This window comes from Episyrphus balteatus, chromosome 4 (assembly GCF_945859705.1).
Source record: "Episyrphus balteatus chromosome 4, idEpiBalt1.1, whole genome shotgun sequence".
In the NCBI taxonomy this organism is placed as follows: Eukaryota; Metazoa; Arthropoda; class Insecta; order Diptera; family Syrphidae; genus Episyrphus; species Episyrphus balteatus.
In genome coordinates, this window is record NC_079137.1 from 14,048,446 (window position 1) to 14,064,786 (window position 16,341).

Sequence of the window (16,341 nt, forward strand, 5' to 3'; positions counted from 1 at the left end):
TACTTTAAAGCAGTGGATTTTTACCAGTTGATACCCGGCCACTAAGATTTTAATAAACAGTAATGGTTTGGTCCAGTATCTGGCAAGGGACATTCTCCACCGTCCGCCTCTTCCCCATTTTAAATTAAATACCTACATCTGCTCAAAAATATACTTCCATTTTCCATACAATTTTCTGCTTATTTTTTGTCTGTCTCTACGTGACGTTTATCTGTTGTGTTTAAATCCCTAAATAAAGTAAGTAAGGAGCTAAATTTTTTGAAGAAGATGAGTGGTCTGTGCGACAAATGCAACTTATAGGAATTTCTTCAAATGAGAAAGTCTGAAAATTTGAACAGTAATGAGGCAGGTTTTTCTGTACGTGACGGCAGCCCCATATTGATATGTACCTACGTGACCATGGAATGCAACAAAAATTGTTGTGATTAGTATTCTGTACTATTAGATTAGTGTTCTGGTGCAGCTTGTACTAAATACCAACCGTAGCAATCTTTGCCCTTCAGAATGAGCATACCACTAGTGTAAGCTTTGTGTAGGAACCCTCTTCAAATAAATGTATAGTTGCAAAATTTGGTACGAGTATTTTGTTTGCTCCTTATGGCATAATATCAAAGAAGCTAGGTATCAGTAATTGTATTTGACTAGGTTAGATTTAAAATATAAACGAATCCATGATGGAAAATAGTAGGTATACTAGAAGAAAAGTTTCTGAAATTTATTACAAAGTATATGCCCAATTGAGATCGTCAAAAGCCTAATAAGTTTTGCTTCTTTTAAGTTCTCACTTTTTTATTTTTTCACATACCTAATGAAAATTCATTTAACCGGGTCAACCGAACTTTTATATTTGACCTGTTTGAAGTTACTGGTTTTGAATCCAAATACATATTCAAGCTCAAGACATAAGAACCTGATGCGTTTATTTTTGTTGCAGATTTTTACTACACTATTAATTCATAACCTATTTCCTCAGGATTTTTAGATTTCTGGTCTCATGAAGTCTCTATCAGCCCAGGATATTTCAAATTAAGTAAGAACCAGTTATTTATGAGACTGAACTTATCTACTCATTAAATCCATTTTAAAAAACTATTTGTTTCCGAATGAAATCCATTTAACATCATTTAATGCTTCCTAATCGTTGTGTTATAAGCTATTCATTAGTTCGCAATTAACTTTCTTTTGTTGCTAATTTTCTTTTTTCTTAGAATTTAGGCAGCTGAAATAGAGAACAAAATTGAAGTCCAATCAAAATGGCAGAATTTCTTCTGAAAACATACACCCTGATTTAGAGTGTGTGAGAAAATTTGATTTTGAACAACCACCCTAATGTTTAAAGCCTTCCACAAAAATATATCATAAAAAAATACGTAGATACAGATACCAACGCATGTCTTACATAATAAAAAATATAAATATAATAGTGATTAATCGATTGAGCTATAATTAATTTATCGCTTTTATTTATAAACCAATTTTGTAACTTCTTCCAAAGATAAATTAATAAAAACGCACTCAACCGTTATTGATTAGTATAAAAATATATATTGATCATTATTTATATTTGTATGAGTATGTACTTGGAAACAATTTTAGAAAAGAACTAACAATGTAAATTGGTGTCTACATTCTACAAACATAAGTAGGTGCATAGATCAAAAAATGATGTCATCATGTGGTAATCCAAAATGACTAAGTAAAATTCCATATAGCATGATGGTTTTATAACAAAAAAAAAACAAACACCAAACAAAACAGCAACTCGAAATAAATTCCAATGAGTCAGAATCGTACAAAAAAAAGATCAAAGTGATTAAATAATCAAAATTACACATCCGGTATGCAACAAGATTATAATAAAAAAAAAGGAAAACTTTAACAATAGATAGAAATCTGCAATGGTTTTTGATATTTTTTGAATGGACCTTTTTTCAAAACATGTTTAATTAATTAATTTAGTTTTTAGCATAGCTATTGTTATACTTTTGGGGGAGGGGGTTCAGAACACCCTCTATTGTTTGTTGATAAAACTTGAAACATATACATATAACTTGGCTATTTTTTGGAATTAAGGACTAAAAGAGTTAGATACTACAAATCTTTATCCATAAACTCCACTTAGATAGATATAAGCTCTTTCTTAGCACTTATCCAAACTATATATATCTTATTTTGACAATAAAGTTGTAATTTTATACAAACTAATTATTAAAGTAAAAAAGTAAATCAATTGTAGGAACACAAATCATTCTTAAACAAACAAAATACATTTTACAAACAACTGTCAAAGTCAATATAAGGCCGTGTGTGAATTGCGTTCAATAGTTAAATCCGTGTTAAATTTTTGACACTATTGAGGTTAATAAAAAAATTTCAGCTGTATGGATTATTGTTTAAAATTTTGTCGCCCTTTTTCTGCCATGATACTCCTTTTTAATAAAAAAAAAAAACAAAACCATCTGGAAAAAAAATTTAACTCAAATTTAACCAGGTCCCAGAGCTCAATAAATTTTTAACAGCTGAAATTTTTTTATTCACCTCAATAGTGTCAAAAATTTAACACGAATTTAACTATTTAACGCAATTCACACACGGCCTAAATTTAATTGTTTTGCAATCAGTTTTAGGAATGCATTGTGGTTTAATTCAGATTATTTTTTAAATAAGTGAAGAGTTTTGTTTTCTCTCTCCTTTTTCCGTAGCTCCTAATAAGGTACCTAGATAAATCAGCATTAGAAGCTTGCCTCTTGATTAAGTTGATATTTTATTAATTCACAATAAAACCTCTTTTTAATAAATCTGTATTTCAAAGTTCTGTAAAAATGCTATAAATAATATCGTTTTGATAAGGTCAAAACGAAGACCTAGGCTAAAAAAATGAATGAGAATAAATCAGAGAGAATACCCTAACTCCAAATATGCAAAAAAATCAATATCTAAAATCTTGTAGCTAGGGCCTTTACGAGATTATGGGCAGTATGCCAGTATTGAGAATTGGGCCTGACCCATTGTTGTTCTGAATTCCTCACATGTTAATTAGTAGAGTAACTAAAGCAAATTATTAGGGAACCCGGCCGAACAGCTCTGATTTTGACGATTTTTTTTTTCAAACGTAGGTAATTAAAAATACTTTAAAGTCTATAGATTAAAAATTGCCGGTGTTGCCGTATTGTTTTTTTTAAATTAAAATTAAATTTTTTTTAACAAAACCATTTTTTTTGCTTAAATTTCATAAAACAATTGATAGCAAAAGATTCTCTAGGTAATTTAAGGAAAATATATAAAAGGCAGTAAGGGACAATCTTCCATCGTTTAAGCGATAAATGCAATTTTCTAACATTCTGACCTCAAACACAAAAAAAATATTTTGAGAACAACGGCAACACCTACAATATTTTAAAATACATTTTTAAAAATCCAGAAGCCCATTCTTATCTCTTAAATTTAAATCCACTAAATTTGATCAAGACTTTTTGAAAAAAATGGTCCTCAAACTCAGAATTACAAAAAAAAAATGTTATTAGAAAAATTTAAAATGACTTTTTTCCAAACTTTTTCTAATAAAATATGAATTTATTTAAAAAAAATTTTTGGCCATAAATATTATCAGTTGAATTTCGAAGCAAAAAAGGTAAAATATATCTTTTGAAAAAAAAAATGAAAAATTACTTCAATTTCAATGGTTTTTTTTTTATTAAAACTGGGGTCGAATTACGGCACACGATTACGATCATACGTTAACGTTTTGACTATTTCTGTCTCTATTTAATTATTAGAAAACGATAGGGACACATAGCAACCATTCGTTAACGAACGTATGCCGTAATTCGACCCCTGAATTTTTGCATTAAAATAATTAATTTCCTCAAAGACTGTGGTAAATAGGAACTTTAAATTTTTGCTATTTAACTTTCAACAGTAAGGGTTATTAAATGAATAAAAAATAATTTTATGTTTAGATGTCGAACTTTAAAAAAAAATAAGTTACATTTTTTTTCAAAACTTTTATTAAAAAAAGTTCTTCGAAAATGAAATACTTTTTAATTTTTTTCATAAACCGTAATACATATTGACATTTCCTTTTATAATTTGAAATCATAATAAATGCGGCCAAAAAAATTTGAAATTAAATGCAATTTATATTACGACCAAGTTTAAAAAACGACATGTTAAAATTTTTACAATAATTTTTTTTTCAAAAATCTGAGTTCAATTACCATTCTTTCAAAAGCCGTTCATTCAATTAACTTAATTTTAATTTTACATATATGACTAAGCTTCTCGCTTTTAAAAAATGTATATTTGAATATTGTAGGTGTTGCCGTTGTGTTCAAATATTTTTTTTTGTATTTGAAGTCAATTAATAAGAAAATTGCATCTATCGCTTGAACTATGGAAGATTGTCCCTCACTCCCATATATTTTTTTTCCTTGAATTTCCTAGACAATCTTTTGACATCAATTAATTTATGAAATTTAAGAAAAAAAATTTGAAAAAAATTTGTTTTTGTTCACAAAAATCTTCAATTAAATTTAAAAAATCAAAACCGCAACACCGGCAATTTTTAATCTATAGACGTTAAAGTATTTTTAATTACCGACGTTTGAAAAAAAGATCATCAAAATCTAAGCTGTTCGGACGGGTTCCCTAATATTGCCAATTTTTGATCTTTAGTTACTCCACTAAATAATTTATTGACTTTCTGAAACAAATCACCAAAATTCATAATTGAAAAAAAAAACATAAGAAATATCATGCTACGAAACGTCACGCACATCTTGGTCTCGGTCGATTGTAATGTGTTATTGTCATTCTCAATCCGATCCGAATATGTATGTACAATGTACAGTCATCTAATTTAATCGGTTCGTTTGTTTTTATATGCAATTAAAAAAGAAATATAACTTTTAATAAAATTGTGGCAACTCTGATAAGCGATATATACCTAACATTCACTTGGTCTTCAGATATGTATATAAAATACATTTATATAGGTACATACACGAGATAACACATACATAAACATTTTTATATATATTTATTTAACCTCTCTCGTTCGTGCTCTCTGACTGAATGAGTAGAGTGCTAAACAGTAAACACAAACACTTTCCATCAGCTGCGCGATAGATTGCGATTAAACGTGACTATCGCCGGCCGCATGTATCAACAACATCGAAGACGAAGTACACAAAACACAATCGCTCGCAATGGACGTGGAAAAGTTGATTCTTTGTGTAAGAAAATATCCAATTTTGTATGATATGTATAATAGTGAATATAAAAATCTTAAACAAAAGGATCAAATTTGGGATGAAATTGGAGAGGCGCTTCAAGAAAGTGGTGAGTTATTTTAGGTTATTTTTGTTATAATTTTCTATTGAATTGACGGAATTTATATATAAATACCTACATACACATGCATACAATATCTATAAGTAAGTTACATTACATACCTACGTAAGATAAAAATAATACAATTGTATTAAATTAATTTCATATTTTGTGTACCTATCTATTATGTACTTTAGGGGTGAGTTTTAGTTTTGTTGCAGTGGTAGGTAAATGATAGTTTGTTACGAATTCCTGTTTGTTAATGGATTGTACCTAATAAAAACGGTAGAAAAAATTATTATTAGATAGGTACGTAGGTACCTATTAATTAGGTGCATGAAACAAATTTTTGTTTGGATCTAGGTACCTATTTTGGTTATTAATTTAGAATTTATTTTAAACTCATCTAGCAATAAAGCTAGATAAATAATTAGAAGTAAGTGGTCGTCGTCTTAGAGCCAGAAGAAAGAGCGTTAGAGCGTATCTCAAGATTTTACATTTTACGTGTTTTTTGCACTAAGGCGATATTGACGTGATGTAAGCATAATAAATCACTTTTTTTATTTTTTTAAAGATCATAACATTGATATTTGTTAGGTACTTCCTCCTAAAAAATGTACATTTATGACGAAAGAAAAATGTAATTTAATGGTCAATGTTCATTGTTTACTATGAAATAAGTAAGATGTAAGCACCAACTATTTTATCAGACGAAATTCTAGAAGAGTAAAGATTGTTTATCGTTATCACTACTTCATTCATTTATTATTGATGGGCAGACTTTTTCGTTTTTGTTTGTTGGTTTACCCTCTTATTAATAAATATGTAATATGTAAACATAACATACCTACATATACCAAATATATACCAAACGAATGACATTCTGTTCAGTTGAATACGGAGTTGTTTTATTAGTAACAGCCGACAAATTTGGAAGATCTCAGCTCGATATAAAATCTTTGGGATTTGATAAACATAAAGGCCCCCACCCATAGAATCCGTTGAGTCAGTCAATCCGTTGAAGTTGACGGATGGGACAGAAAGGGGAGACCCATAGAATACTTTGCATGAAGGATTGCTTTTTGACAGCTAACTTAAAATTCAAATGATATTTTGACAACCAATGTCAAAGGATACGACGGATGAAAAAGTAGTAAGTTGGGCTACTTCTTCCGTCGAATCTCTCGGCCTCCGCCCGATCCGTCGCTTATGGGTCGCTTCCCATATAAGAACGTGTGTATTTGATCTAGCTGTCAGTCAGCGTTGCCATAATATTTTAGAGGCAAGTAGCCGATTATGAAAAATCTTGGAGCCAGTAATAGCCGCTTTCAAAAATGGTCCAAAAAAACGCAAAAACATTTTGTGGAATGACATTTTAATTTTTTTTTAGTTTTCAAATAGCTTTTGCTTATCAGGCTTAAATTATAATTAATTTTTTTTTTTCATTTTGTTGACATACATATTCTCGTTTTCATGCTCATTTACGGGTGTAAAATTAAATTTAAATTGTCTGTTCATATTTTTGGTGGATTTTTGCTGCAAAATGCTTTGATTTTAAAGGAGCCTGAAATCGCCAAATTCAAACTAAAAAGAGCCAATATCCGATAAATCGAAAATTAAAAATTTTAAGGAGCGAAGTAAAAGTTCAAGGAGCTTGTTTATACAGGGTGTCCCACAGTCACCGCCCCAAATGAAAACCATGGATTCCTGAGGTCATTTTAAGTCGAAAAACTTAAGAGGTAATTTTCTCGTTTTCGTCCCGTTTTCGAATTACCACGGTTTTTATGATTTTTGCTCTCTTGTCCTTTAACTGGCCTTATCTTTGCCAAACTACTTTTGATTTGAAAGATTTTTTTTGCAACCAATCAGGAATTTATTGCAGTTTAAGTTTGTCTGATAACTTTTTTTTCTGCGGACAACCGTTTCTCCACAATTTTGCATCATACACAACTTTCTTCGTTTTTTAAGTTGTTTTTTACACTTTCATATCATTTAAGTCAAAAAAACACGTTAATGAGTTGAGTATTAGTTTTTTGTGCTTTTTATTAAACCCCAGTTTATTTTCATAAAAAAAAATAGGTTTCATTTCATAAAAAAGGCTACTGAAAGTAATTAAAAAAAATAAACAAACTGAGTGATCTAAAAAAAAATAATTTTTCAATACAAAATTAATATAAATGAATTAAAACTTTTTCTGAGCTTTATCTATCTGCTTTATCTGCTCAGAAAAAGTTTTAGTTCATTTAAATTAATTTTTTATTTAAAAATTATTTTTTTTTTTTTTCATTCACTCAGTTTGTTTATTTTTTTTTAATTACTTTCAGTAGCCTTTTTTATGAAATAAAACTTATTTTTTTTGTGAAAATAAACTGGGCTTTAATAAAAAGCACAAAAAATTTATGCTCATTAATGTGTTTTTTTACTTAAATGATATGAAAGTGTAAAAAACAACTTAAAAAACGAAGAAAATTGTGTTTGATGCAAAATTGTGGAGAAACGGTTGTCCGCAGAGAAAAAAGTTTTTAGAGAAACTTAAATTGCAATAAATTCTTGATTGGTTGCAAAAAAAAAATCTTTCTTTTGGCAAAGATAAGGCCAGTTAAAGGACAAGAGAGCAAAAATCATAAAAACCGTGGTAACTCGAAAACGGGACGAAAACGAGAAAATTACCTCGTAAGTTTTTCGACTTAAAATTACCTCAGGAATCCATGGTTTTCATTTGGGGCGGTGACTGTGGGACAACCTGTATATTCTTTTTTAGAGGTTTTTGGCGTGCTGAACTCAAAAGAAATATTACCGTTATAAAATGTTAAAAAGCGTAATTCTAGCTGTTTTGGAGGTTATATTATTAATTATGTATCTAAGGTACATAATTCATTATAAATAAATTTGTAATGGTGCCCATGAGAACTGGTTTTATTCTTCCAAAAAATGTTTAAAGGAGAATGGTAATTTTGGCCCTGAGACCAATAACGATGAGTCATATGTCATTGGGAAGGTATTTTTGCGTAGATCAATTGTTTATATTTCGCCAAGACTCAATTCGCTGTGGGGAAAAAGTTATATCCATAAATGTAGAACATAGTAAAAATAGGTAATAGACGGAGAGACGACCGCCGAATTACTGAGATCATACGGATAAGGGATAAAATTGGTGTCAAATGAAAGATAAGTTGATAGAGAAAATTAAAAAATAGGGTTACCGCTTTTAAAATGGTAACTTTTATGTGGCAACCCTATTTTAAAAGAAATAATGGTATATTACATATCTTTGTAGTATGATCAAATAAGAACATTTTTTAAATGCCAAACGAAAACTTAGATGGTGAAAAAATTAACAAATAATATGAGAAATGTTGGCCTTCAAATATGGCAACTCTATTAACGTTAAAAAAAAAAACAAAAAAAAAAAAAAAAAAAATCAAAAAATATTTTTTGAACAACAGATTACAATTTTGTATCCACTGAAAGGCTCAACTCTGTACCAATCTTTAGCTGACAAAAAGACGAGCAAGTACCTACTTGGCAACCTTACGCAAATGTTAAGAAACACAGAAAAACTATTACAAAAACTATGGAATTTGAAAGAGTTGAAGGTAAGAAGATAACATATGATATCACACATTTTAGCTGTAAAGTATTTCTTAGGATTTCCGTAAGGTTCCCAAGTACTTGATCGTCTTTTTGTCAGCTAAAGATTGATATAGAGTTGAGCCTTTTAGTGGATACAAAATTGTAATCTGTTGTTCAAAAAATATTTTTTGATTTGTTTTTTTTTTTGTTAACGTTAATAGCGTTGCCATATTTTTAGGCGGCCAACATTTCTTATATTATTTTGTTAATTTTTTCACTATCTAAGTTTTTGTTTGGCATTTAAAAAATGTTCTTATTTGATCATACTACAAAGATATTTAATATACCATTATTTCTTTTAAAAAAGGGTTGCCACATAGAAGTTACCATTTTAAAAGCGGTAACCCTATTTTTTTCATTTTCTCTATCAACTTATCTTTCATTTGACACCAATTTTATGCCTTATCCGTATGATCTCAGTAATTCGGCGGTCGTCTCTCCGTCTATTACCTATTTTTACTATGTTCTACATTTATGGCTATAACTTTTTCCCCACAGCGAATTGAGTCTTGGCGCCATATAAACAATTGATCTACGCAAAAATACCTTTCCAATGACATACGACTCATCGTTATTGGTCTCAGGGCCAGCTCCGATACAAAAATTACCATTGTCCTTTCCGATATTTTTTTTACTGCTCTGTATATTTTGAATTTAAGTAAGTCTTTTGCCCAAAAAAAAACACTTGTCAACCAAATTAAATTAAACTAAAAATTCTGTTATGGCCTCAGTTATTGAAATATTACCGTTATAAAATGCATGTTTTTTATAACAATTATGCAGACTTATGACGATACAAAAAATACTATAAATTTATCGAGTCCTTTTTAATGACATAGTTTTAAGATCCTTACCAATGGAACGCAATTCATCAAAAAGTCCCAATTTTCAGGCGGTATTTAAGATATGTAGTTAAAATAATTTTTATGATATTTTATATATTTTTCCAATTGCATCTTTTAAAACTAATCATTGTAAATAGTTATGAATAAATACAAACAAAATTTAAAAAAAAATATTATAATTACAGGGGAAGAATTAAAAAAGAAATGGAAAAATCTTCGTGATTGCTATGCGAGATACCTACGAAGCTGGGATATGAAAGCAAGTCGTACCGCACCATATAACACACGCTATTATAAATTCTGGCCATGGGCCAAACAAATGGATATCTTCAAACCCTATCTAAGGTTTGCCAAAGGCCAAACTGAAACTGATCTCAATGAAAGTAATGGTGATCCAACAACAACAAGTTCAAATGCGGAATCATTACAACAAATAAAACAAGAAGATGATGATAATGATACACAATACGAAATTGAACAACCAATACCCACATCATCAAGAAAAAGAAAAAATAATTCTCCTCCATCAGCACCACCAACGCCACCAGCATCGTCGTGGAGGAAAAGAAAAAGTGAAACAGAAAATTCAGTTGATAAAGTTTTAAAATTTCTTAAACAAAAACGAAAAAAATCTGAAACTAATCCTTTGAGTCTAAATGCAACTGAACATATGTTTTTAAGCTTTGCAAAAACTATTGATACCTTTTCGCCTCGTAGACAAGCTTCAATCAAGATGCGAATAACTAATATGGTGCTGGAAGAAGAACTCTTAGAAAAAGAAGAGCAGGAGGGTAAAGTGGAGGTGGATAGTAATGAAAATGACCTCCAACCAACAATTTCTTCCATAGTCAAGTATGAAGCAGATTTTTAAGAATTTTTTTGTATTAAAGATGGAGAAAAATAAATTAAATAAATGATGAAATGTTATTACATATTTTAATCATCTAGTAATTTTTGGATGCCTTTGAAAATGATTGATTTTAATGACTCTGTCTATTCTAAGAATAGGTAGAAACCCATTTTTTGACCAAATTCTCAATGAAAAGGAATTATTCTTATTATTATTCTTATAAGGTTATAACCTGTGCAGTAAATAAGCTAAAACTGCGTTATAAATGTAAGTATGAATATGGACCAGTTTATCATATCGAGTAACTAACAATTCCTCATTTTTAATTAGGATTATAAAGCCTCTTTGTTCTTCTTCCAAAATTTTTTTAACGATGAATCCCTTATGGTAAATGTGATCGCGTGTAAACAACAATAGGATTTAGTTAGGTAGGTATAGGTATTACCTACATACATATGTACATACTTTTTTCAGATACAATTGTCGATTAACTTCTTTAGGTTTGGGATTAAATTTTAAGGTACCTATAGGTATTTATTTTTTTCGCATAAAATATGACTAATCTTTTCGGGGATTAAGTTCTCATTTTTAATAAAGCATTTTGCTTTGCAAAAGTAGGTACATACCTATTTATATTTTTTTTCTTTCGAAATACATACAATACAACTGGATTTCTCACTGAAGAAAATGAAGCAGAGAGACGCATTTCTAATTGCAAATTTCAAAGTCGGGCAGGTTTTTTGGCGCCCAATGCAATTACAGGAAGTAAAAATAAGAAATGTTTTCAACATTTGTAATGTTAATGTAGGTACATATAATAGTACATACAGTGAAGAGCAAAAGTGGTCAAATGTTTTGCCTTTTTTGAAAAAATTGTTTCAAACTTAGTAGCTGTGTTTTATTTTCCTCGTGATCCGGATCAGATCGTTGTTTTTATTGGCTTTACAACAAAAGCAGGAATTTGTTTTGCTATTGTTTCGCAAATAAATAAATGATCTGATCCGGATCACATATGTAAATTAAATCGTTTTCCTGATTAAAATTTTAAAAAATACTTCATTGTCCAAATATGGAGAGTATCATATTGGTATTTGGACTTGACCAATTCTACTCGTTTTGGAAAAAAAGCTTTTGTTTCAATATTTTGAGTGTACTAGAATTAATTTTTACCACTTTTAACAATGCCTCGAGATACGATCTATCAATCTGTGAAGAAATAATTTGAAAATTCGGTCGTATTTCACCTTTATGGAAAGCTCAAAGTTCATCACTATTGCGTTTGCGTTTGCTTGCGTTTTTTTACTGCCTATACAATTTCTTCAAAATTTTCAACAGAATTATAAGGCTAGATGAACTTTTACTAAAACTTTAACTAAAATCACAAAAAAAGAATCATTAACCAATGGGAAAAGGATTGACGAGTTGAATTTAAACATAGAATGCAAATCTAGTTACTATCCAAAACTGGAAAAAACATTACTACAATTTTGTAGAACATAATTTTTGTCTAAAACCTACCGTTTTTAAAATAAAAAATGTTGTGACCCTTGACCCCTTATAATGGGATTAGCGGACAGAGGAAACTTCAGGACTTTTCACAGATTGTAAATTACTCTAACTCCAAGCTGTATATCAAAAATCAGCCTGTTACAATTTTTTCCTCGAAAAAATCTATTTTTCCTAGGCTATTATTTCAATACTTTTGATAACATTTTAATTTTTTGTATTTGAAACTAATACATTTTAATTTTTTGTATTTGAAATTAACCCTCTGTAGGCCCACCTCTTTTTTGTGACGTGATAGGCACACGGGTGCGAATTTGGTTCATACTTTTTCATGTCACTACAACTTTTTTCGGTCACAATATTTTATAGAGAATCATATATGAAAATGATGTAGAATTTTCCGAGGAATTCGAATATTGTTTTCACAATTCCGGAAAAAAATATTTTCACCCTAATAAAGAGACTTTTTTGTGACCACTTTTTTGAAAAATCGTAATTTTTTATTTTTGTCCTGCCAAATTCGCACCCGTGTGCCGACAGAGGGTTAATAAACAAATTATTATAAAACTACATAATGTAGGTATGTATCTATGTACATTGTATATGAAATAGAATCGCATTATTAAAACCTAATAGGTACCTAGTTTTTGTTTTGAAAAAGGTCTAATTTCAAAGGTTGTACCTACCTATTAAAAACTACGACAGAATTTTTAACCGTGTAGGTACAAGGATGAAGAAAAAATTTTCATTAAAGGTACCTACCTACCTACCTATAGATATTTTTAATTGTTGGTGGACTGTTTAAAATAAATTCAATTTAAGAGTTTTATTGATACTTTTTAATCCAAAAGTGTTTCCCCCAGGGCCAGCTTGATCTCATCAGTTATACATATATGTACCTATGTAGGTATGCTGTTGTACTCTTCTAAGACCTTTCTTTACATACAAGATACAATATAACATACCTACCAACAAAACTACATAATGTAGGTACCTAACCTACCTACCAAAACTCCTTCCTAACTACATTTGTACCTTATACCAATATGTACCTACCTTTCTACAAATTAACTCCACACATAAATTTGGATTTAAAATGAAAAAAAAAAAAAAAAAACCAAAGACCCAAATCAAATCAAATTTATATCTAAAATATCTAATAAAAAAAAATGTTTTATTTATTGCCAGTAGTTGCCATTTTTCCTTTAAATATAGGTTGCGTTAGCCAGAAGAAGAAAATTCTAAAGCAAAAAGCAATAGCACTACAACAGCAGAGTATAGCAGCAACAGCAACATCAACAGCAAGCAGCACAAGCACACAACCTTCGATTTGATTAAGGGGCCTCGCAAGAGACTATTCTTTTTACATATTCATGCGATTGAACAATGAAAACATTCGCTCGTCTCGCATTCATTCAACTCTCGATTTGTATGCATGTGTGTGTATGTGTGTGTTGGGGTCTATGTAGTATAGTGAAGATAACGTTCAAATTCTTTTTAATTATTTTCATGAAATATGTTTATACGTAGGTTTAGGTTATACTATGTAGGTATGTATAACTAAATGAAATATGAGCTCGTCTCAATTCACAACAAAAAAAAGTATGTAGAGACGAGAGATTGGCAGGTATACCTACAACCAACGGTTAGAAAGTTAGTTTAGTATAGATACCTATGTAATTGGATAGGTACATATCTACCTACATAATGTATGTAAATAAGTAAGTAACGTAAATATATTCAATTTCATAGAAAGGAAGTTAATAAATAATTTAAGGTAGATACCTATCAAAGATCTAACATACCTTATGTATGTATAATGTTTACCTGTGGTATGTTTGTAACATAGTAGGTATAAGCATAATTATCATTGATTCTACCTAGGTACCAGTTAAAATGTTCATTACAAAGAGACGCATTTTAAAATGAAGCTTGGTTTAAGTTAATTCATTAATTACAATTTACAAACCTAAGTAGGATTAGCCCAAAAAGAAGTAGGTATTATGTCGATACGTATATACCTACCTATCTATTTATGTACCTACTTGGTGCTCCATAAACTGGGACTCCTTTCGAATCTTGAGATAGTTAGGTTAAGTATGAAGACATCTATGTACCTACGTAGGAACCTAACATACCAAAGCATGAGAATTTAAGTTGCTGACTTTTTATTTTCTAGTTTTTTTCTGAAGAAATCATAACTAAATTTAGGAAGATAAGTAGGTAGGTATAGATATAACCACCTATAAATCATATATGAGTCGCGTATCGCGTTACACCCTCAAAAGAAAAAAATTATAGGTATAAAATTGCAGAAATAGAATTCCTTTTTTGGGGATTTACAAAAAAGTGTCACTTAATAATCTGTTCAACAAAATTGAATTTTGTTTGCCACAAGAACCAAGATAAATACCTACTTTTCTATATGTTTTTGAGGTACTGAACTCGAATCTGAAGTCAGAAAAATTTTATTGGCCTTCCGTTTTTGAAATATTACCGTTAAAAAATGCTAAAAAAAAAGGTTCTGTTTTTATGTGGGGTAATACCATTGGTATTATAAAAGTCGTTGGAGCCGAGCAAATTAATTTTTTTCAAAAATTATTATACGGAATGGCACATTCACTTACTTTTGGTCTTAAATAGTACAAACATACGCGAAATAGATAGCTGCTGGACTTTTTACAATAATTTTTGTATAATAAATTGTTTTAAAAGTTGCGATACATTATTTAAAGTAATGTATCTACTAGCTGTTGTGCATTATTTTTCTAACTAGTTCAATAGTGTTGCTACCTATGTTAAACAAAAATGTTGAAATATTATTGTGAGGATTTATTTGACTCTTACTACCTATATAGTACCTTAATCATTTTTAAGAACGACATTTGTAGAATATGGATTTAAGATAATTGTTTATCTGGTGAAAAATCAGGGGTCGAATAACGGCATACGTTCGTAAACGTATGGTCACTATGTGTCCCTAATTAAATAGAGACAGAAATAGTCAAAACGTGTTAACGTATGATCGTACCTAATCGTGTGCCGTGATTCGACCCCTGATTGCCATTTTCACATTTGTCTAAACGTAAATTTTCACTCTGATACAAACATGCGTCGTAAAAGAACCTCTTACAACCATACGATTTCCGCTTAAGGTAAATGGATGTCAAATTTCAGCTTTATTTGCAGTTTATCATGCTGATTTCCAACAATGAGATAGGTTGTTGGTAAAGCTTATTCCAAATAAAGTTATTATTATTTATCCTCTAATTTAAGACGGAAGTGATCTTGGGAAAAAAACCATTCAAAAACCCCCTTAATTTATTACAAAATCCGCTTGTTTTTAGGTGGTATTTTTTCTCCGTGTGTGTAGGTACTTAGTTAATGTTTCAACAAATTTATTAAATTTCGTGCATATAATAACATTACAGATAAGAAGTAGGTATTTTAACCTTAAAATATTATGGAATACATTTTTTAAATACATAGGTAAGTAGGTACAAAAAAAATCGTTAAATAGGTACCTTCCCACTTTTCCAACTTCCCAGGTTCATTTATAAACTTATTTATTAAGGCTTTCTAGTGACCGGTTATAACTAAGACTAAGAACCTACGTATTTACTTTGTGATCCGAGTTTCAAATTTATTTTTAAGAAAATTGCATAAAAACTGCCTGAAGCCAGAAAAATCTTTTCTATTCTTCGTCTATTAATTTTGTTTTTGTAGGTATAGGTACCTACCTAAATATGTACCTACCTACCATAAGAAAATGTCGGATTACCTACCTGTCGGATTTTTGGCAAACTGCAACGTTCGTATTTTGGTAGGTAGGTATACCACGTATGTAGCTACCTACCTAACTTACAAACAATACCAAATAATCATGAGCCTACATAGTCTCTTTCTTTATTTTTCCCAACTTGTAGGTACCTATGGAATAGCATACATAAATACTTACCAATTCACAACTACATACATAAGTCCCTACATTGTATATATATATACATATACAAACTCTGCTTTCAAATTAAAAAAAAACGTTACAAACGGGAAACAACCATCCGTAATATTCCCTACCTACATACATTTTATTCAATACATACCCTACCCGCACTCAACCAAATTGTGATGTTACATGCCCGACTAGGTACCTGATTATGCATTCACCAAAACCCC

At 30.0% G+C, this 16,341-nt stretch overlaps 1 protein-coding gene across 1 annotated transcript; it reads left to right on the forward strand.

Moving 5' to 3' along the window:
- Positions 1-5,097: 5,097 nt before the first annotated feature.
- LOC129919412 (uncharacterized) lies at positions 5,098-10,741 on the forward strand. The gene is made up of 2 exons (XM_056000280.1): positions 5,098-5,340; positions 9,995-10,741. The coding sequence occupies exons 1-2, from the start codon at positions 5,208-5,210 to the stop codon at positions 10,678-10,680; spliced, it is 819 nt and encodes a 272-aa protein (XP_055856255.1). The 5' UTR covers positions 5,098-5,207; the 3' UTR covers positions 10,681-10,741.
- Positions 10,742-16,341: the final 5,600 nt, after the last annotated feature.